This window comes from Mesoplodon mirus (genome assembly GCF_964341445.2).
Source record: "Mesoplodon mirus genome assembly, chromosome: 19".
Lineage (NCBI taxonomy): Eukaryota > Metazoa > Chordata > Mammalia > Artiodactyla > Ziphiidae > Mesoplodon > Mesoplodon mirus.
In genome coordinates, this window is record NC_138995.1 from 53,161,416 (window position 1) to 53,182,321 (window position 20,906).

Sequence of the window (20,906 nt, forward strand, 5' to 3'; positions counted from 1 at the left end):
AACGTTTTGCTATCCGTGGTAACAACTTCCCCAAAGGAGCCGTTCGGTCCGCCCCGTCCAGGACAGGAAAGGCGGGACCCTTTAAGGAGGCGGAGAAATTAACTGCGATGGGTGAGCGCTTTACCCAATCGCCGGTGGCTCCGGGAGTCTCCTGCCCAATGAGCACCCGGTGGGGGCGGGGCGGGATGCACACCCGGAAGCGGGTGCAGGCCGGCCGGCTAGCCCGGGGGCCATGGCAGCCGCAGCCCCTGCAGCAGACGGGGTCCCAGGTCGGGGACCTCCCGGGGAGGTGATTCATCTGAACGTGGGAGGCAAGAGGTGAGTGTAGGAGTTTCCTGAGGCGCTACTCTCGGGAGCGGGGAACGGGGTGGGAGTACCCGCCTCTCCAGGGGGAATTCCTGTCCATCAGGGATTGCTCCGCCCCCTGCTGGAGGCGGGGAGCCTGGATGGGTGCTGGGGGAAGGAAGGGAACTCACCGGGTTGAGATTGGGGGCCTCATTCCTCATCTTCCCTCCATCATCTCGCGTCCGCTTACGGTCCCCGCACAGATTCAGTACCTCTCGCCAGACTCTCACCTGGATCCCAGACTCCTTCTTCTCCAGGTGATTGGAAGAGCGAGTTTGGGGTGGGGGGGCGGGAGGAGAGGGTATGGGGAGACCTAATCTCCCCCTCACACACACACCCCGGCCCGTGACACCTGCTCTGCGTCCCCTCCCTGCAGTCTTCTGAGCGGACGCATCTCAACACTGAAAGATGAGACCGGAGCCGTGAGTAGAGCAAGAGCTGATATGGGGCGGCCGGTAGGAGGAGGGACAGGATCCGCACTCAGCCCCGCTCTTTGCCCTATCTTTCCTCTGCTTCCCTTCCCCGCAGATCTTCATCGACAGGGACCCCACCGTCTTCGCCCCTATCCTCAACTTCCTGCGCACCAAAGAGTTGGACCCCAGGTTGGCATGGAAGATAAAGGGGAGTCCCCCACCGTCTTCACCCCCCCGGGAAGTCTCTTCTTCCCCTCAGAATGTTCACTTAAGCTTCTTGATCATATTTAAATTATGTGTCCTTAAAATTCTCCCCCACAAAACACACACACACACACACACACACACACATTTTCACCGCCCAGATCATTGCTCCTTTAGAATCTTGATCCCATCAAAATTTTCTACCTCCTGAGATTCTCTGTGCAGTTTTGAAAACTTCGTCCTCAGAATTCTCTGTCCACTCCCACTCCCCAGACCCTGACCCCTAGTCAATTCTACTACCCAGGGGTGTCCACGGTTCCAGCCTCCTCCACGAAGCCCAGTTCTATGGGCTCACTCCTCTGGGTAAGTGGGGCCCCCTTTAGCATCCTCATCCCATAGAAAACCAGCCCTCTAGTGATGCTCCCCCTTTCCCCTCTCTCCTGAAAGAAGGTTGGGTTAGAGCTGAGAGCCCTGGGTTTGGTCGTGGGTCTCAGGAGGGTGGTGATATTCTGTGGAGAAAGAGATGGGGGAGAGGGAAAGGGATCTGCCTCAGTGTTCTCCAAGTCCCAGCCTTTGAGTCCTTCCGTCTTAGTTCGTCGTCTGCAGCTTCGGGAAGAGTTGGATCGATCTTCTTGCGGAAACGTCCTCTTCAATGGTTTCCTGCCTCCACCAGGTGGGAACTACTAAGGAATGGAGGGGGGACTAAAGACTACATTTCCCATAAGGCTGCAGCTCTTGGGTGCCTAAGCTGTGGGCCCTGAGACACTATGGGAGTTGTAGTTCCATATCAGATGCTTGGACTGATGCTTGGAAAGGAAGTAAGAAACAGCATTTCCCATGAGGCAATGGGCCAAGCTAGTCTCCCTGAGGCTCAGAAGCTTACCCTAGAGCCTAATGGGAGTTGTAGTCCAGGTTTGATTTCCTTGTAGGGAGGCTTAGGGAGAACTGGTGTCCTTTGCATGGAGGGGAGAAATATTAAAGGAGAGTTATTGACTATAATCTCCATGGAGCAGCCAGCCCACTGGCCATGGAGAATATGCACCAGTGGTTATTGGGAACTGTAATCTACTAGGCTTTGCTGATAGGTAGAAGGAACAGAGTGGGGAAATTCAGTTTATGGCTTTATTTCCCTAACCTCAGTCAAGACCTACAACCTTCCTGAAGTTTGTCAAATATGAAGACGTATCGGTCTCTTAACTTAGTTTGACCCTGTTTTTTTTAAATTGTTTTAAATAGAAGCTTTTTGTCACTATCTTCATGCCATAAATAAGTAGACGTGAAATAAACCCCAAACATAACAGTGTAATTAAACTCTGGGTAGATGCTGTTGTCTGCCAATGAGACAGGCTTCCATTTCTTAAAAGGAAAGATTGCCAAATATTGAAGAGGTATCGATATCGTGGCAGCCCCAAACTGATTCTTTCTTTGTGATGGGCTCAAAGGAACTGAAAAGGGAGCAGCTCGCTTTGTGATTCAGTCTCATTTAACGCCATGTCCCTGCACCACCGAAAATCTTTTCTCTAGGAGACGATGCTACCCACGTGGCAAAATCAGTATCTGGCACAATTTAAGTGCTTGCTATGTGACAATTATTACAATTATGACAATGACTGTCACTCTGCCCCTTCTCCCTGCCACAGTGTCCCCGGTGAAGCGGCGGAACAGGCACAGCCTGGTGGGGCCCCAGCAAGCAGGGGGACGCCCAGCCCCTGTTCGACGGAGCAACACGATGCCCCCCAACCTGGGCAATGCCGGGCTGCTGGGCCGAATGCTAGACGAGAAAGCCCCTCCCTCCCCATCAGGTACATTTCTGTCTCTTGGGAGATTGGGGCAGCCAGTGGGCCCCTGTGACCCTGCCCTGATCCCTGCCTTTCCCCCCAAGGGCTACCAGAGGAGCCGGGAATGGTGCGCCTGGTGTGTGGACACAACAACTGGATCGCTGTGGCCTATACCCAGTTTCTTGTCTGCTATAGGTGCTCAGGGAAGGCGGTGGGAGGACACCTTAAGCCCTGTTGATGGGGAGGGCTCAGGGTGAGGGGTCATGATGTCCCTCAATCTTCCAGGCTAAAGGAAGCCTCTGGCTGGCAGCTGGTGTTCTCCAGTCCCCGCCTGGACTGGCCCATTGAGCGACTGGCACTCACAGCCCGGGTGCTCAGTGGGGCCCTGGGTGAGCATGACAAGATGGTGGCAGCAGCCACGGGCAGCGAGATTCTGCTGTGGGCTCTGCAGGCAGAAGGCGGTGGCTCTGAGATAGGTATGGCACCAGGCTTTTCCCAGAACCCTTTTGCCCTTTAGAATTCTGCTCCAACTTGTGGCCTGTTAAAACAGCCCACGTGCCACAATTCTCTTTGTGTTGTTAGGATGCTCCAGCCCTTTAGAATTCCGTATCCTGTTAGCATTCCTTGGCCTGGTAGAAAAATCCACGCACATACAATTCTCTCTTCCGTCAGAATTCACTGCCCTGTTAGATCTCTTTGCTTGGGGAGAATTCTCCATGTCAGTAAAACCCCAGACCTGTTAGAATCTGTTCCCATTAGAAATCTGACTCCTTCGACTAATCTGTTCCCTAACAAATCTTAATCCTCGTGAGAATCCTCTGCCGCCCATAGAGTTTTTTGCCTTTGTTGAAAATCTTAGCTGTGTTAGAATTCCACACCCTGTTAGAGTCCCACACCGCAGCAGGAATCTGGCCCGTTGTAATCCTCTGTAATTCCTGCTGGAATCCTCTAGCCTGTAAAGATGCTATGACCAAGTTGAATCCTCTGGCCCTTGGAGTCCTTCCTGCCACCCCTCTTCTCCCCCGTGAAAGGGGGTCCTGGCTCAGCCTTCCTCACCCTGTGCAGGAGTCTTCCATCTGGGCGTGCCTGTGGAGGCCTTGTTCTTCGTCGGGAACCAGCTCATCGCCACAAGCCACACAGGGCGCATTGGGGTGTGGAATGCCGTCACCAAGCACTGGCAGGTCAGGGCACTGGCCAGCCTGGCTGCCCCTTTCTCGGGTGCCCAGACCAGTCAGACCCAGGGCGGGGTTCCTTTCTGCCCCACCCGACCTGGAGAGAACCAGGGGACCCAGCAGTGGGCCAGATCCAGGGGTGGGGTAGGATGGGGTATGATAAAGGCCAAAGGAGGATCCAGGAGGCCTTCGTGGCTGACGTGAAGGAGGGTGGGTTTGGAAAGGAAGAGAGGATTCTCCAGACACTGGGTGGGAGACCGGGTTGGGGGAGATGGTAGAGGAGGCGGAAACCCAGAGACAGACGTGCAAACGTCCGTCATTCTCTCTGCACTCGCCCCAAGCTCTGTCCAACCTGTAAAACAGAAAATATACCCACAGCGTTGTTTTCTAAAGTGTGAGCGTTTGGCTGAGAGAGACAGACAAACAGAGAAAGGAGAGAGAAAGAAACAGAGATGCAGAGAAACAGACAAATAGAAACAGGAGGTCAGAGGTGCCAGAGAGACAGGAAGAGGGTGGATGGAGAGAAACCAGGACTAAATGACTGTAGTAGATGAAGGGACACAGAGAGAAAGATGGAGATGAATAAAGAAATGTCAGAAATACAGAGTCAAGGAGAGGCCACGAGACAGAAGCGCCAACCAAGAGCCATTCAGAGACAGACGCTGATGATGCAGGCCTGGAGCAGGCAAGGCTGAGGAGGAGTGGGCCTAGAAGCTGGAGGGAGGGTGCTGGAGCAGGGAGGCATGGGCATGCCAGGGGGGGCACTGCAGAGGCAAAGGCAGGAAGGGATGGCACCATGGCCACAGCCCACCCTGCCCCACCCCCAGGTCCAGGAGGTGCAGCCCATCACCAGTTACGATGCCGCAGGCTCCTTCCTCCTCCTGGGCTGCAACAACGGCTCCATCTACTACGTGGGTGAGCAGCAGCCGGCACCCCAGCTGCCTGGGAACCTCCCCTGAGAGGTGGGAGAGGAGGGGAAAGGCTGGGGTACCTTGAACAAACCCACTCCATCCTCCCTGTCCACCCAAGATGTACAGAAATTCCCCCTGCGCATGAAGGACAATGACCTCCTTGTCAGCGAGCTCTACCGGGACCCGGCGGAGGATGGAGTCACAGCCCTGAGCGTCTACCTCACCCCAAAGACCAGTAAGCTATAGCTCAGCTCCCTGCCCTGCCGTCAGCAGCCAGCCCCGGCCGCAGCCCGGAGCTGTCTCCCCATCACTTGTGTAGCATGACCCAGTGAGATTTATGGAGAAGGAGACAGATTCAGCTCATACAGTCATTCAACAAACAGTTACTGAGCACCACTTACATATAGGCACTGTTCTAGGTGCTCAGCCACGGCGGGCCTCTTCACCAGGGGCAAAATTGACCTCTAGTAGTTGATCTTGGTGTTTCTTTCCCATATCTGTGATTAGGGCGTGATGCTTGCACGCTCCTAAAACAAAGAGGATGCATGTCTTGGGAATTCCCTGGTGGTCCAGTGGTTAGGACTCCGAGTTCTCACTGCCGAGGACCCAGGTTCGATTCCTAGTCAGAAACTAAAATCCCATAAGCTGTGTAGCGTGGCCAACCCCCCCCCCCAAAAAAACAACAAACAAAAACCCAAAACAAACAAAATCAAAAAAACAAACGATCAAACAAAAAGAGGATGCATGTGTTACAGTGGATGAAGCTGAGTTCTCTCACTTGAGACAGTCTTTGTGTTTTGTTTTCTTGATTGCAAATGCAGAGAAATAGTTTTTTTTGTTTGTTTTTACTGAGATACAATTCCCATACCATAAAATTCACAACTGAGTAATTTTAGTAGATTCACAAAGTTGTGCCACCATCACCACTATCTAATTCCAGAACGTTTTTATCACCCAAAAAGAAACCCCATGCTTGTTAGCAATCACACCCCATTCCTCCCTCCTGACAGCCCCTGGACACCTCTAATCCACTTTCTGTCTCTATGGATTTGCCTGTTCTAGACATTTAATGTAAATGGAATCATGCAGTATGTGGCTTTTTGTGTCTGACTTTGTTCACTTTGGGTAACGATTAATTTTTTTTAATGGTTAGTGCTTTTTTGGAGCTTAAGATCTCTTACCCTACCCCCAGGTTGTGAAGATTTTTCCCTATGTTTTCTTCTAGAAGCTTTGCACTTTTAGCTTTTACATGTAGGTTTCTGTTCCATTTCAAATTAACTTTTAGGTATGGTGTGAGGTAGGGGTCACAGTGAATTTTTTTCTAGCAGGCGTAAACTAATAATAAACTTAACTTCACAGCATGTCATCACATAAGTCCCCTTTCTTTTTTAAAACTGTATTTATTTATTTATTTGGCCACACCGTGTGGCTTGTGGGATCTTAGTTCCCTGACCAGGCATCGAGCCCAGGCCCTTGGCAGTGAGAGCGCGGAGCCCCAACCACTGGACTGCCAGGGAATTCCTAAGGCCCCTTTCTTATTTCATTGATTTACTCCTTTCCTCCCCATCCCCCTCCTCACCACGTGCCACTATTCTGTCGTGTTTAGCATTTATATTTTCATTTGTATGTGTCCTTACAAAATGGATATTATGGGCATGTTTTTGAATTTGCATAAGTGGTATGGGGTATATAACTCAGTTTATGTATCTTACTTTTGTCCATCCTGCCCTAGGTTAAATATCCATCCATGTTACTATTCATAACCCGAATCCATTGCTTCTAACTCCTGCATAAAACATTAAAACCACATTTTACCCACATTCCTTAAGATGGTCCATTAAGTTTGTGACGTTACAACAAACCTTTCCCCTGTGGAAATTTGGCAAGGGTGGGGAGTCCCTCAGGCACGCTGGGTCGAGTTTCATTTTCTTGTCTTGCTGTCTGTCTGGTTTTGTTTGTTTGTCTGACCCCACCCCACCATGTGGCTTGCAGGATCTTAGTTCCCTGAAGAGACTGAACCCTGGCCTGTTTGTTTATATGTCCCTTTCTATGTTTCTCTGTCTTTCTTTCTCTCGAATTCCATCTCTCTCTCTCTGTCAGTCTTTGTCTCTGTGTCCCTCCCTGTGATTTGTTTCTTGGTTCCCCGTTTCTCTATTTTTCGACCTCTCTTCCCCCTCTTCTCAGCTCTGTCTCTGTCTTTTTTAATTTTTTAATTTATTTTTTATATAGCACGTTCTTATTAGTTATCTATTTTATACATATTAGTGTACATATGTCAATCTGTCGCTCTCTCTGTCTTAATTTCTGTCTCTGGTTTCTCTGCCCTGTCCCTCTGTCTCCCATTCCTCTGTTTCCCACGTCTCGCCACCTTGTTCTCTCCACCTCTCCCTCTCCCTTTACTTTCTGACTCTGCATCTGTTCTTTGTTGCCTCTTCTCTCTACCTTGGTTTCTGTCACTCTGTGACCCTGTCCCTCTCTTCCTCCTCGGCCCCTCACCAGGTGACAGTGGGAACTGGATCGAGATCGCCTATGGCACCAGCTCAGGGGGCGTGCGTGTCATTGTGCAGCATCCCGAGACCGTGGGCTCGGGGCCTCAGCTCTTTCAGACCTTCACCGTGCACCGCAGCCCCGTCACCAAGATCATGCTCTCAGAGAAGCACCTCATCTCAGGTGAGCCTTGCCTGGCTGCCCCGCATGCCCATCTCCCTGCAGGAGGGATGGCTTAGCTGTGAGCACGAAGCCAGGTGGATGAGGGTTTCCACTGGGGAGAGACAGTGTGTGGGGAGTGGCCTCTGGAGAACTCCGTGAAGGGGACCAGTCTGGGGGAGAGTGGATTTGCCAGGGAGAGGAGAAAATTAATCAATTTAGCGATTGCCAGGCACGGGGGATACAGTGATAAGACAGGCCAAGTCCCTACCCTCGTGGAGCTGATGCTCTAGTGGGGGCAGCAGACAATAAATCAATAAAAATATAAATCACTATCTGGCAGTGGGGATGGGGGCCATGAATAAAAACAAAGCTTTGTGAGAGGCCAAGAGAGTGCCAGGATCACTGGAGAGTGCATGGTTCGGGAAGTTCTTCCTGAGGAAGGAGCTCTGAACAGAAATGAGCAGTGCAGGTCAGTGGGGACAAGCATTCCAGGCAGAGGGAACAGGCATTGCAAAGGCTCTGAGGTGGGAGGATGTTTGGTGTGTCTAAGGAAGAGCAGGGGCCCACTGGGCCCAGAGTGGAGTGGGTGAGGAAGAGGGTGGGGGGTGATGGGGTAGGTCCATGGGACCTTGTAACCCATGGAGAAGGCTTTGTCCTTAACCCTGAATGAGATGGCGCTGCGGGAGGTCTCACAGCAGAGGAGGGCTGTGACCTGACACAGGTGTCCACAGGGTCCCTCTGACTGCATGTGGGGACAGGATGGGAGCAGGAAGGCCAAGGAGGAGGCTGCTTCAATGGTCCAGGCAGGAGATGAGATGGACAGGACCAGGGTAGGGGTGGGGTGGGAGCAGTGGACAGGGAAACGTGAGAGCAGGCCCTGGAATGCCTTGGAGGCAGAGCCAACGGGATTGTTAACTATTTGGAGTTCTGGCGAAGAGAGGATTCTCTGAAAGGGAAGAATTCAGAGGGGCCTGAATCCTGACACCTTTGAAAGGAGGTCATCCCGGGGCTCAGGAAGGTCGGGCAGTGGTGATGCCACGGCCGCGCCTGACCTGCCGCTGCCCCCTGGCTCCTCAGTCTGTGCCGACAACAACCACGTGCGGACGTGGTCTGTGACTCGCTTCCGTGGCATGATTTCCACCCAGCCTGGCTCCACCCCGCTCGCTTCGTTCAAGATCCTGGCGCTGGAATCGGCCGATGGGCATGGCGGCTGCAGTGCTGGCAATGACATTGGTGCCTCCTAGCCCAGGGTCCCCCACCGCACGGACCCTGCCTGACCTCCGTTGGCCTCCACTGATCCCTTTCCTGACCCCTGTAGACCTCTCTTGACCCACCGAGCTGATGGGGTTGACCTCCACCCATCACCACCTGACCCCTATTGACCGCCACTTACTCCCAGCTATCCCAGTTGAATTCTGTTACCCCCATTGATTCCTGCTGACCCAGGATCCGCCCCCTGCCCCTGATGTGCCTGAACTGCACTGACTGTCGCTGACACCCAACCCTGTCTGACCTCACCCAACTCTAGCCACCTGGGGATGGGGACCTGGTCCTGGGGGGGAGGTTCATCAGTGGGGAAGGAGGCAGAGTCTTGGGATCTGGAGGTCACAGGGACCCCAGCTGGCCCTGACTACCCCCCTCTACCTGGCCCAGGCCCCTACGGCGAGCGGGATGACCAGCAAGTGTTCATTCAGAAGGTGGTACCAAATGCCAGCCAGCTCTTCGTGCGTCTTTCCTCCACTGGTCAGCGGTGAGGACTGTCGCGTCAAACGGTGGGGGGGCGGGGTCAGAGGAGAAGGCAAGATGCCAGGGAGGTCAGAAGGGCATCCCAGCCAAGGGGCACCGCAGGAGCAGAGGCTGGGAAGGAGCACAAGCCTGGTCCTAGATTTAGAGTTTGGGGTATCAAAGGTGTGACATGTGTGGATGGGAGTGAAGCTGGAACAATCCCAGGTGCCCCTGCTGGACCGCAAGCAGAGATGCCCAGTGTAGTCAGGGCCGGGCTGGGGGCTGGGGGTGTGTGCACAGGCTGGGGGGCGAGGGCCAGGATGGGGGAGGGACGGGAAGCTGTGGGAGCCCAGAGGCCTGCTTGCTCCAGCCTGGGAAGGGGGCCTGTAGAATAGAAGTCTCTGAGCAGAGACCTTGAGGATAAATAGGAATGAGCAGAAGAAAGGAAGGCGGGGAAAGTCTGTGCCTGGCTGAAGGGGCAGCATGTGCAAAGGCTGGAACAGCCAGAGAGGATAACCAGGGACATGCACGTGGTCTCTGGGGGCTGGAGCACCAAGAGGTGAGAAATGGGGCTGCAGAGGGGCGGAGCCTTGCCAATCGTGTGGAAGAGCTGAGACTGTCCTGAGTGTCCTGGGGAGCCATAGCCGCTCTGAGGGGGATGGACTGGAGGTTGGAGAGGAGACCAAGAGCCCAGGGAGGAGGCTGGGACAGATGCCTGGCCGGAGAGGGCAGGGCTTGATCAGGGCCAGCTGGGGAGGGGAGGAGGGGGCCGGCCATGGGGAATGCTGGGAAGTGAGGGAGGCACCCAGGATGAGTCTTGGGCTCTCCCTGAGACAGGAACAGGGAGGGCAACATGTTTGGGGGAGAATCCCATTTGGGCCCCATGGTGGGTGTGTGGGGCTGGGGACATCCAGGAGGCTCCTGGTCCCCACAGGGCTGGAACCCAAGACAGTAGATTTGGGAGGGGTGGAGAGGCTTGGGTGATCATCCGAGAAGCAGGAACTGAAACCACAAGGGCGGTGGGGACTGAGGTCTGGGAGGGGTATAAAGATGAGAAGAGGGACCAGGCCAGGCCCTGGTGTGGCCAAGGTGACCCCTGCCCCTCCCCTCTCAGGGTGTGCTCCGTGCGCTCCGTGGACGGCTCGCCCACCACCGCCTTCACGGTGCTCGAGTGTGAGGGCTCCCGGAGGCTGGGCTCCCGGCCCCGGCGCTACCTGCTCACTGGCCAGGCCAACGGCAGCTTGGCCATGTGGGACCTGACCACCGCCATGGACGGCCTCGGCCAGGCGCCGGGTACTTCCCGCTCCAGTCCCGTCCCAAGCCCCACAGACTCACCCTGCACCCTCTCCACAACCTCCTTCACCATGAGCTCCCTCCCCAAGCCCTTGCCCTCTGGCCCCTTTCCCTGCCCCCCAACCCCTCCTCGCCCTTGCTTTTTAACCTCTCTTTCTTAGCTTCTGACCCCTGTCCATCGACCTCTGCATCTTTCCTCCTATCCCGACCTCAGTCCTTGCACATGACCTTTGTCTCTTGACCTGTGCCCTTGTCTTGCCCCTGACCCTGCTTCCTTGCACCCCCCAGCAGGGGGCCTGACAGAGGAAGAGCTGCTGGAACAGCTGGAGCAGTGCGAACTAGCCCCGCTGGCTTCCTTGAGGGGCGCTCCCCCCAGCCCCTCGCCCCGGACCTCTCTCACCAGGTAGGCGTGACTCCACTTCCCCTTCTGAGCAATGGGGCGGAGGGCAGAACACGGTGGCCTGGGGGCAGGGGGGACCCAGCTCCACCCTGATGACCTGCACTGACCCTCATCACCCCCTCAGTCTCCACTCAGCCTTCAGCAGCACCTCCCTGTCTGGCCGCCGTGGGAGCCCGAGCCCCCCACAGGCTGAGGCCCGGCGCCGCTGGGGAGGCAGCTTCGTGGAACGCTGCCAGGAACTGGTGCGGAGTGGGCCGGAGCCCCAGCGGCCACCGATACCAGCCCCCCGGCCCTCCGCGGGTCTCGGGGCTCCCCTTGCACCCCCCAAGATGAAGCTCACTGAAACTTCCTTCTGAACATGGCTGCCATGGTGCCTTGAGATACCCAGGCCCTGGGGGACTCAGGTGCCTGCCCCGCTTCCTGTCACAGCCCTGGGTTCAGGGCCAGGGCCTCCTTGGAGTGGTTAGTATTACTAGGCCCCCATCATCTCCCTTTTCTGGAGCCAAAGTCACCCTTCCCTAATAAAGTTCTCACTGCCAACACCTTGGTCACATTCTGAGAGGGTTTGGGCACCCCTAGGGAAAGGGTAGGAGAGCCGTGGTGCCCAACCAGGTCCCTGGCTGTAGATTCAGGAACATCTGTCTCTCCTGGTTTAAGTAAAGAAGGGGAATTGGATTACACTCTGGCTTCAGGCATGGCTGGATCCAAGGCTCAATCACTCATCCAGAATATCTTTCCATCTTTTGGCTTTGCTCTCCTCTGGGATCATTCTCAGTCAGGTTTTCCCGCCTCTGTGCCGAGATACCTCCAGGTAGCTCCTTAGCAACATTTTTCTCTCTGGCAGCAGCAAAATCACAGGACTGATTCTCATTGACTTAAACTGAATCAGATGGCCATTCCTGAACCAATCACTGTGTCCTTCCAGGGATCATGTGCCCTCACGAGCCAGGCAGTGAGGTCAGCCCCATGTTGACAGAGTGGAGGAAGAGTTCCTGAAAGGTGATTCAGGGTACTATTACCACAAACAGGGATGAATTTCTGCCAACAGGTTGGCAGAAACACAGATGTCGGCTAGGTGACATTTGTACCCCAAACCTCACCACTGCAAACACTTTGTCCATATCCCTGGCTGCCCAGTCTTTCACCCCTCTCTTGCCCACACCAGGGAGGGTATGTAGAACAGGATCAGCTCACCCCAGCGTGACATCCTTGAGGTTTTTCCCCAGTTAATACCTCAGGGAAGTTTTCTGCATCTTTTCCTTGGGTCAATGAATAGAAGAGAAAGTGGGCCAACTAAGAACAAGGGATTTTAGAATATGCTAATCCTGGAATTCCAGAGTTTCTGGAATGCCAGAACTTCTGTAACATAGGGGAGTGGGGTCTAGAATGTTAGGAAATGTAGAACAGGAATATTCTAGAGTACTAGTGGATGAGCAGTATTAGGCTTCCTCCCTGCATATCAAAGAATCCAGACTGTAGAAGTTTCTGAAAAAGGACCTGGAAAGTCAATGATTCTAGAACAGAGGAGTTTTCTAGAATGCCTATGAATCTACACCAGTAGGAATATTTTGCAAGCCAGGCATTCTGGAATGCTGATAATTATAGGAAACAGAAAGGAATCTGGATTACTAGGAAATCTAGAGCATAGGCATATTCTGGAATGCCAGCCCTTCCCTTCTAGATCACTAGAGGATTTGTTTGCATTCGAAGAAGTCCATAATGTCAAGGGGTTCTGGATTGCCAGAGAATCTAGAACATGAGTGGGAGGCCTAAAAGGTGAGTGATTCTAAAACACGAGTGTTCTGGAATGTCTGTGATCTAGAATGTGGGGGTATTTTGTAATGCTCACAGAGCTAGATTATTGAGATTGTTTTTTTTCCATGCCAGGGAATCCAGAACACTTGTGTTTCTGGGATGCTAATGATTCTAGAACTGAGGAAGAGAATGTCAGAAAATCAAGAACACTAAAAAGATTTGTTTGTTTTCTTAATACCAGGATAAAACCCCGTGTGTGAGCACATACAATGGAGGAAGCTTCTGGAATGCCAGGGCTCTAGAGCTCTGAGGGATTCTGAAGGGTCGAGATCAGATCAGGATCCAGGAGAGATATAGAAACAACCCTGGAAGATAGTGGCACTGATGGGGGGGATTGGGAGCTGGGAACTCCAAATTCTGGGCGGGGAGGGGAAGCCAACGCCATCCCCGGAAGTTGCAGTGGTAAGCCAGAGGCTGTTGCCTAGCAACGAGCATTGAAGATGCCCTGGATCCCAAGCAGAAGGGAGAAATTTCGGCAGCGCCCCCAGCAAATGCTCCAGCCACAGGGTAGGAGACGGGGAGGGGGGCAGCGGGGGCAGGGACACACTGTCCTGCAGGGTCATGTTAGCAGGGATCGTGGGAGCTACATGAAGACAGGGACACAGGGCATATTCAGTGGGCAGAGCCAGGCACTCGATCACTGAGCTGGGACAACTCACAAATGCCCCTGAGTGGGGCCTGAGTGCCGTCGTTATTGCTCCAAGGGACTGTGTGTCCCTGGACGGTGGGTGGGCCCAGACTTCTGGTTGTCAGTTTTGGATGGATTGCTGTAGGTGACGTTAACGGGTGTGAGTGTGGCTGTGTGAATCAGGCCGTGTGCCTCAAGGTAAGGCGGAGGGTGAAGGGGGTCCCCTGTCCTCCTTGCACATCCCTTGGAAGAAGGAGCAGGAGTTGGGGATGAAGTCGAAGCTGAATTGATTGCTGTTCTTAGTCTGGAGTCAGCCGTATGGTCAGGCCTAGTACCCTGTGTGGGCGGAGGCTGGGACCTACTCGGGGCGGGGCTAAGGCTACAGAACTGGGAACCTTAAGAATCAAACTGCTTTGAGAGACGGGGTCCCCGGAGGGGGGACAAACGTGAAAGGGGTAGGGTTTGGGATCCTAAGTGTGGGGCCTTGGCCCAATTCTTATGGGAAAGGGTGTGGCCTGAAACTCAGAGAAGGGGGCAACTAGGGGGCAGGCTCTGAAGCTCTGATGCCTTTGGGAGCAGAGAGGTGAGGTTTGTAATTCTGAGGAAAGAGGGTGGGGCCTTGAATTTATAATGAAAGGGCGGGGCTGGGCTTGAGACCCTCTGAGTTGGAAGGTTGTGAGCAGAGCTTGGAGCCTAGAACCCACTAAAGCGGGTGTGGGTGGGGACTAAGGCCACTTGTGGCTTGGGGCTCCTAATGGTAGAGGTCCCTAGGAAGAGAGGGGACTGGAATTCTTTAAGGAGAAAGTGCAATTCTGGGAGTTGGAGGGGTGCGCTTGGGAGCCTTTAAATATTCAGGCAGGGAGGGGGCTGTGGTACCCTCTAGGGGTGGTGGTGAAGAGGGGTGCAAATAGGAGAGCAGAACTGGGAGCCCTGTGGGAGTGGAGTCTGTGGGTCAGGGGCGGAGCCTGGGTCCTCTGAGGGGCAGAGGCTACAGCTTTCTGAGGAACAAGCTATTGTTTGTTGAGCCTGGAACCCCTGAAACAGGGCCTTGAGAAGGGACAAATCCTTTGGGAAGGTCCAGAGTGGGCCTGGGATTCTCAGAGGGGCCGGACCTGGAGCTCAGTGCAGGATTAGGATTGGCGTTCTGCCCCCAGAATGCCAAGTCTCTCACGTGAGAAGTAGGCACCTGTGGGGTCTGCCAGAATCTATGCCAGTCGAGGAGCAAATTCTGATGGACTTCTCCCAGGACTGTGAACCAGGGGATGAGGTCTTCCAGTGGGAATCTAGTTTAGGGGAATCTGCCCACCGCCTGCGCGTCGACTGGGAGGAGTCCCAGCAACTCCACACTTGAGGCCTCTCCTTTATAACGGGGTTCACTGAGCCAGTACCCTCTACAGCACTGAAAATTTCTGGTCCCCGAAGCCCCATGCCAGGCACCTGTCTATTTAACCCCTCCCCTCTCGCCTCCTGATTGGTCGCGCGGGCAGCGCCCCCTGGCGGAACCGGGCTCTGATTGGAGGGAAGTTCGCAGCCTGAGACTGGGACTGTGGAGAAAATGAGTCGGCCTCGGGCGGGGGCGGGAGGCGGGGCCGCGCCAAGACTGACCCGCTGGACAGACTGGCCGCCTGGAGCGCGACTCCACGCCGGACACGATGCGGCTGCCTGGCCCCAGCGGCCGCCGCCCCCTCCTGCTGGTGCTGCTGCTGTCTCTCCTTGCAGCCGCCGCCGCCGCCGCCCACGCCGCCGGCCCCAGCCCCAGCCAGGCCGTCGAGGTTGCGGTGATCCCGGGCCGCCCGGCCGGGTAAGCCCCGCTGCGGCCCCCTCGTCCTTGTGCCGCCTCTACGCAATAAGTCTGGAGGTCTAGGAAGACCAGGACTTTCGGATTTAGGGGAATGTGAACCCACTGCTTCGTGATAAGGATGAAGAACCAGAGCTCTTGAATTTATTAGGGCCCTCTATTTTGTAGGGGTTAGAATCCGAGGTGTACTGAGATTTTGAGGGGAGGGATTCCCCTCCCGTGTGGTAGAGACGGATATGGCTCCAGGGAATTCTAGAGTTTATTTGGAGAAGGGTCCCAGTTTATATGGGGATGGGGCTTTGAGTTCTCCTAAGATGATAGATGGGTGGGGCTGAGCTGGGATGGGGTCCCCCAAACTAACTGGGTGCTTAGGGAGGAAGAGTATGGGAGGTTATCAGGGCACTTTAAGGGGGAGTTGACATGTCCTGGTTTTCTGGGGGGCGGGGAGGCCCGAACTAATTAAGAGACCTTTTCCTAATGAGTGAGGAAGAAGTGGAGTTTTGGGTTGATGGTGGAGGGGCTTGTGGAAATTTGTGCGGAGATGGGGGGCCCTCAGGTTTCATGAGGGTTGGGGGATGCTTTAGTTTCCTAGAATTAGCGGATTCCAGGCTTGAATGAGGTACCAGTGATTTCGCGGCAAGAAATCCAGAATTTCCTATAGATTTAGGGGGTTATAGCCACTCTTCCTGTCTACGGGTGACGAGATCGAAGGAAACAGTCTGCCCAGTACCCCCCCACCCCCCACCCCCACCCCCGCCCTGCGGCCCAGCGCTCCGTTACAAAGGCCCCGGGCTCAGCTCCCGCCTCCGTCTCTGCGAATGCGTTTAGTAACCCGAGCCGCGCCGGGGGCGGGGCTGGGAAGGGGTTAACCCGGAGAAAAGGCGGGAGGGATGACTGCAGGATCGGGGGTCCGGAAGGCTCCCACCCGGGCGGCCTCCTCCCCTACTGGGCCCCACCCATCTAAAAAGAGTCCATACGCCCGACGTCCCCTTCGCAGCATCCCCCCGCTGCCCCTCTCTCCCGGCCGGCGCGCGCGGCCTCGTCCCTCGTCCCCCTTAGCCTGGGGATAATGGATTTGTCTGGGGGGCCCCTTGGTTGCGACGCACTTGCGCCCAAGCTGAGGGCTCCGCCAGCCAGAATCTGAGACCCTCCCGGCGCGGAGATTCCTCCAAGAACGACTCCTTCCTCCTGGTCAGGCGGGAAACTGAGACCCATAGACCAGGAGACTCTGGCTCCAGGACACACAACGTGGAAGGGCAGGAAGGGGCTAGAACTCAGGCCTCGGGATTCCCAGTACTGGGCTGCGGCTCCTGTATCCCCCTCCACCTCTGCACCCTGCTGGACCCGTAGTCAAAGGAGGACCTCCCTCCCCAGCCGTTGAGGCCTGTGGAGTGGCGCCATCTGCCGGCCAACCGCGGGATGACGGCTGAGTCCAGGACAGGGAAGTGCGGGGAGGGCGGGGTTCTAGAGTCCCAGATCGGGCTTGGAAGTGCGCTTAGAAATCCTCTTTCAGTCTTCTTCTTCTTTTTTTAAATCATTTTAAAAAGACTATTAAATGTCTTTTCCAATAATACCTTACCTCAAACACTTCAGAAGAAAAATAAACGTGAGGTTGCTGTGACCTTTATCCCTGGAGAGCCTAAACCAGTTTGCCTCCTATTGTACAGATGGGGAAACTGAGGCATCGAGCACAGTGCCTCAGATTGGTCACACATCAATCTCGAGCACCCTCAAACCTTATCTTGGCTTTCCCTCCCCTATCCCTCATTGCCTTCCTTTGGGGAGTTCTACAGTGCTAGGGGCCTGAGTGACTTCCATCCTTCTATTTATAGTGTTGCTGCTTGTCGCTGCTGCCCAGGCCGATCGCCCAGGAGGAGCCGCTGCTTCAGAGGTGGGTTCTTGTAGGTGAGGTATAGGTAGGAGGGGAAAGGTGGTAGGAGCAGAGGAACTGGGGGCTCCCTTCCTCACCCCTCATCCCAGCTGCAGAGCTGGATGAAAGAGGAACTCAGTCGCCTCCTTTTCCACTTAGTCCCTGGCTGTCTCTGAAGCCTCCTGCAGGGTCCAGAGCTGCCGGCCCAGAAAGTGTGCAGGCCCTCAGTGGTGCCTGACTCCAGTGCCCCCAGAGCTGTCAAGGCCCAGCCTCAGCGTGAGGAAGAAACAGGTGTCCCTTAACTGGCAGCCACTGACGTGAGTGTGCAACCCTCCCCTACTAGATGCTCCCAACTCTGCCACCATTTCTGGCACATCTTTCTCTCTGCTCCCTGGGTCTCCTCTCCCTTGCTCTCTCTATCAACTTGTGTCTCTGTTTCTGTTTCTCCTTTTCTCGCCAATCGCTGTCTCTGGGTCTTTCCGTTTCTATCTCTCTGTCTCTGTCTCCATGTTCCTCTCTCTCTATTTGTTCTTTCCGTCTGTCTCTTTCTCTCATAGTTACCTCTTTGCCTCTGTGTCTCTCTTCTCTCTCTCCCTTCCTCATCTCTGTTTCTCCCACTGACTTTGTTTCTTCCAAGCCTCCGACGAATGCTCAAGGCCTGGTCCCCATAAAGAGATGGTGGGGGGCGTCGCAGAGCCTCCACTGGGAGACCTCCTGGTGTGGGAGGTCTCTTTCAGTTTCGGGGAGGGGGGTGTCAGACGAACCACTGTGACAGCTCCTTCTCTGCCCCCTCCCACCCAGGCTGCAGGAAGCCCGAGCTCTGCTGAGGCGACGGCGGCCCCGCGGGCCGGGGGCCCGGGCATTGCTGAGAAGGAGGCCCCCACAGCGAGCCCCTGCCGGCCAGTCCCGGGGTAAGAACATCCGCCCTTCCTCCGCCGGGGGGCCGGGGGTTCCGGGCCAGATAAAGCCGTCTGGTTCCCACGGTCCAGCCGCCGCCTAGCCGCCCCCCATTGTAGCTCAGCACCCCTCCCCAGGACGCAGCCCCCTCTAGGGACCCCGGCGTCCGGCAGCGAGAGGTGAGTCCGGGACAGGACCAGACGCTGGCCAGAGGCGCTGACCCGCGGGGGTGGGGCCGGGAAGCCAAGCGTCCGGGCTCCCCACTGCCGGTCGAAGAGGGGGGCGCTGTCCCGGCAGAGAAAGCGGCCGAACTTGCCCAGACAACAAAAGCGATTGTGCGGGTTGGCGCCTGCCTGGTTACCGAATGCCCAAAACTGCGGGGCGGCTAGGGGCCAAAGGCCTCCCACTACTTTCCCAACCGTCCTCCTGCCTTCCTCCCGCTCCGGCTCTCGGCCCCGGGGCTAGCACACCCCCTAGTCTCAACCACCCTCAGAAGTCCCCCTCCTGCTGTGGCCTTCAGCCCAGATGTGTCCCCTCCTCCCTAAAGTCTTCCAGATGTGGGCCTCCGGCCAGATGTGAAGACCCCCGCCCACAGTCTCAATCCACCGTTTCCCCTAATCCATTCTGACTTCTCCCAGGTGTGAGGGTCCTGGTTAGATGTGACTGCGTCCTCAAATGTGCCCCTCCAGCGTTCTGCCCACCATCCAAACCCCCAATTCCTTCATGTGCCCAGGTGCACCGACCCTTCTCTCCCCCAGATGTGCCACCTGGCTGCCCAGATGTGCCATGACAGCCGCCTACCCAGATGAAGCTCCTTCCTCTGTGACTAAGGCAGAGACAGCCTTTAGCCTCCTCCCCAAATGCGGCCCCCACTACTCTTTCCTCTTTATGGATTCAGCCCTGTCTGGGGGGGAAACGGGCCCGCCCCCACCTGTTCCCTTCCCCGTCGCTCCCCTGCGGGCCCCATTCACTTGTTGGTGCGAGGCGGGGGCAGAGGGGGCGCCCCCCTCCCCCCTGCGAGTCTAGCGCCCAGCCTGCGCGCCTCTGGCTGCGCGCCCGGCCCCACGCGCCCCCGCGCGGCCGCCGGGGAGGGAGTGGTGGGGAGGGGGGGGCCTGAGCGGGGGCGCGGCCGCCCACCCCCGCGGGCGGGCGGGCGCGGCCGGGCCCCTCGGGCGGGCTGGGGCGGCGGCGCGGCGGAGCGCGGCGCTGCAGCCATGGCGGGCGGCGCGCGGCTGCTCTGGGTGTCGCTATTGGTGCTGCTGGCGCTGCTCCGGCCGCAGCCCGGGCTGGGTCGGCCCCGAGAGCGCCTCCGCGTGCGCTTCACCCCGGCCGTGTGCGGCCTGAGCTGCGTCCATGGGCCCACCGGCCCCCGCTGCACCCCGACCTGCGCGCCCCGCAACGCCACCAGCGTGGACAGCGGCGCGCCCGGCGGGGCGGCCCCGGGGGGCCCCGGCTTCCGCGCCTGTGAGTGCGGGGTGGTGGTCCCGAGGGAGGGCTTCCCCGGGTGGAGGAGGATTCCCGGGGATGGGGGAGACAGTCCCCAGGGCGCGGGAGTCCAGATTCTTTACGCAGTAGTGCTGGGGAATCCCTGGCTTATTTAAGGAAGAGAGCCTCAAATTCCTGGCTTTTGGGGTTGGGTCCTGAGGGTCTTGATTTCGCAAGCAATGAGGGTTCTCAGGGACCTGTGATGTCCCATATGAGGGGATTGGGGGCTGACTTCTGTGCCTTTGAGTCAAAGTGGGGAATACCAGAATTGAGGGGCTTGGGGTCTTGGGGGAAAGGGGTCCGAATTCTGTGACTGTGAGTAGGGGGTCCCCAGAGTCCAAGGGAGAAATCCAGGGCCATGGGGGGTTTTCCACTTTCTGCTTCTTTGGGTGGGACGGATTAGGAAAGTCTAGGATGGGAGTGCCTGTGAGGAGGGGGATTGGGGTGTGGAAAGCTGATCCTGAGAGCTGAGAGGGAAAGAGTTCGTAGAAGGAGGGTCTCTGCAGGACCCTGAGTTGCAAGGGTCGCACGTGGAAGAGCAATCCAGGCAGGAGGCCTAGGGGAAAAGGCGCCCCCTGGGGGCAGAGGGGACCGGAGGAGTGTGCGCACCAGGCTCCCCTAGAGATGGAGAGCCCTTGGTGGGGGGGTGGGCCACCTGTTGGCCCCAGGGTATGGTGGTGGGTGGGCTCTCAGGGTCTGGGCCTACCTGCCCCCAGCCCCGGAGGCCCTCTGGAGTGGGGAGTGGGGGCCCCTGGCGCCGGAGAACTCGCCCAGCCTGGCCCCCAGCCAACCCAGCCCTGGCCGGCGTGAGCTCATCTCCCGCCTGAGCCCCCGCCCGCTGCCACTCCCTCTCTCCTCCCCTTCCTCCCTCCTTCCCTCTCTCCCTCCCGGCCCAGCCTCAACGGGCCTGTGCCAGGAGCCTTGCCCAGGCGGGTGCCAAGCCCCTGGAGGCACAAGGAGGGGTCTGTGAATGGGGCTGACCTCGGGAGGACCTCGATGTCCTCAGCCCCTCAGCCCTCCAAGGGTGTGGGACATGGAGTTGCCTGTGCCCATCTAGCGGCCCGCCCTGGGTGTGGAGGCCCTCAGGGTGCTGGGGGGTGGCCTACATTCAGGATGAGAGAAGACAGACAAGTGTATTTGGAGGTTAGGAAATGCCCCCAGACTTAGCTGGATTACCACCCGCAACCCCCCAACAGATTCCTATTTTGGAATCTTGTTTCCTAGTTAAGCCTCTCCTAGGCCTGCCACTTAATTAAGGACCCCTATTAGAGCACCCTGGAGTCCTGGCCTGACTCCTCTAACTAGGGGAGCCCAGAGTCTCTGCCCTCACGCCCTAAGCCCCTCTGCACCGCTATCAACGGACTCTGGAGACCAGCCCCTTCAGTGAAATTCCCTCACATTCTTCTGATGTAATCTCCCCAGACTGTGCCCCTCACCAGAGGACTCTAGTTTTGTCCCTCAGCTATTCCTCCCCACATCCAGGGGAAACCCCGGATTACAGATTCTATACAGTGATAACTGCT

General features: G+C 56.5%; 2 protein-coding genes across 8 annotated transcripts in view; both read left to right on the plus strand.

Moving 5' to 3' along the window:
* Nucleotides 1–188: 188 nt before the first annotated feature.
* Nucleotides 189–11,430, plus strand: SHKBP1 (SH3KBP1 binding protein 1). The gene is made up of 18 exons (XM_082607593.1): nucleotides 189–318; nucleotides 549–602; nucleotides 722–767; nucleotides 874–947; nucleotides 1,267–1,325; nucleotides 1,555–1,635; nucleotides 2,603–2,764; nucleotides 2,845–2,935; nucleotides 3,026–3,216; nucleotides 3,806–3,921; nucleotides 4,740–4,827; nucleotides 4,942–5,058; nucleotides 7,323–7,493; nucleotides 8,550–8,705; nucleotides 9,126–9,222; nucleotides 10,312–10,490; nucleotides 10,779–10,893; nucleotides 11,015–11,430. Exons 1-18 carry the CDS (start codon nucleotides 233–235, stop codon nucleotides 11,244–11,246), a joined length of 2,115 nt encoding a protein of 704 aa, XP_082463719.1. The 5' UTR covers nucleotides 189–232; the 3' UTR covers nucleotides 11,247–11,430.
* A 1,186-nt stretch (nucleotides 11,431–12,616) lies between these two features.
* The window catches only part of LTBP4 (latent transforming growth factor beta binding protein 4), a gene marked incomplete at its 5' end in the record, with an annotated part of 29,287 nt that continues 20,997 nt past the window's right edge, over nucleotides 12,617–20,906 (plus strand). For 4 of the 7 annotated variants that reach the window (XM_082605900.1, XM_082605902.1, XM_082605901.1 and 1 more), the window contains 4 exons: nucleotides 14,971–15,134; nucleotides 16,964–17,022; nucleotides 17,180–17,318; nucleotides 17,803–17,912. In XM_082605900.1, the coding sequence (XP_082462026.1) occupies nucleotides 14,986–15,134; nucleotides 16,964–17,022; nucleotides 17,180–17,318; nucleotides 17,803–17,912 (457 nt within the window). Of the gene's footprint in view, nucleotides 12,667–14,888; nucleotides 15,135–16,963; nucleotides 17,023–17,179; nucleotides 17,319–17,802; nucleotides 17,913–19,085; nucleotides 19,363–20,906 lie in introns of those variants that run through there. The other 3 variants (XM_082605903.1, XM_082605899.1, XM_082605905.1) reach the window with 3 other exon arrangements.

Coding starts and splice junctions, on each gene's coding strand:
- SHKBP1 (XM_082607593.1), top strand. CDS start 233: ATGGCAGCCGCAGCCCCTGCAGCAGACGGGGTCCCAGGTCGGGGACCT. Junction 7,494..8,549: donor AGAGAAGCACCTCATCTCAG/GTGAGCCTTGCC, acceptor CTGGCTCCTCAG/TCTGTGCCGACAACAACCAC. Junction 8,706..9,125: donor CAGTGCTGGCAATGACATTG/GTGCCTCCTAGC, acceptor TACCTGGCCCAG/GCCCCTACGGCGAGCGGGAT.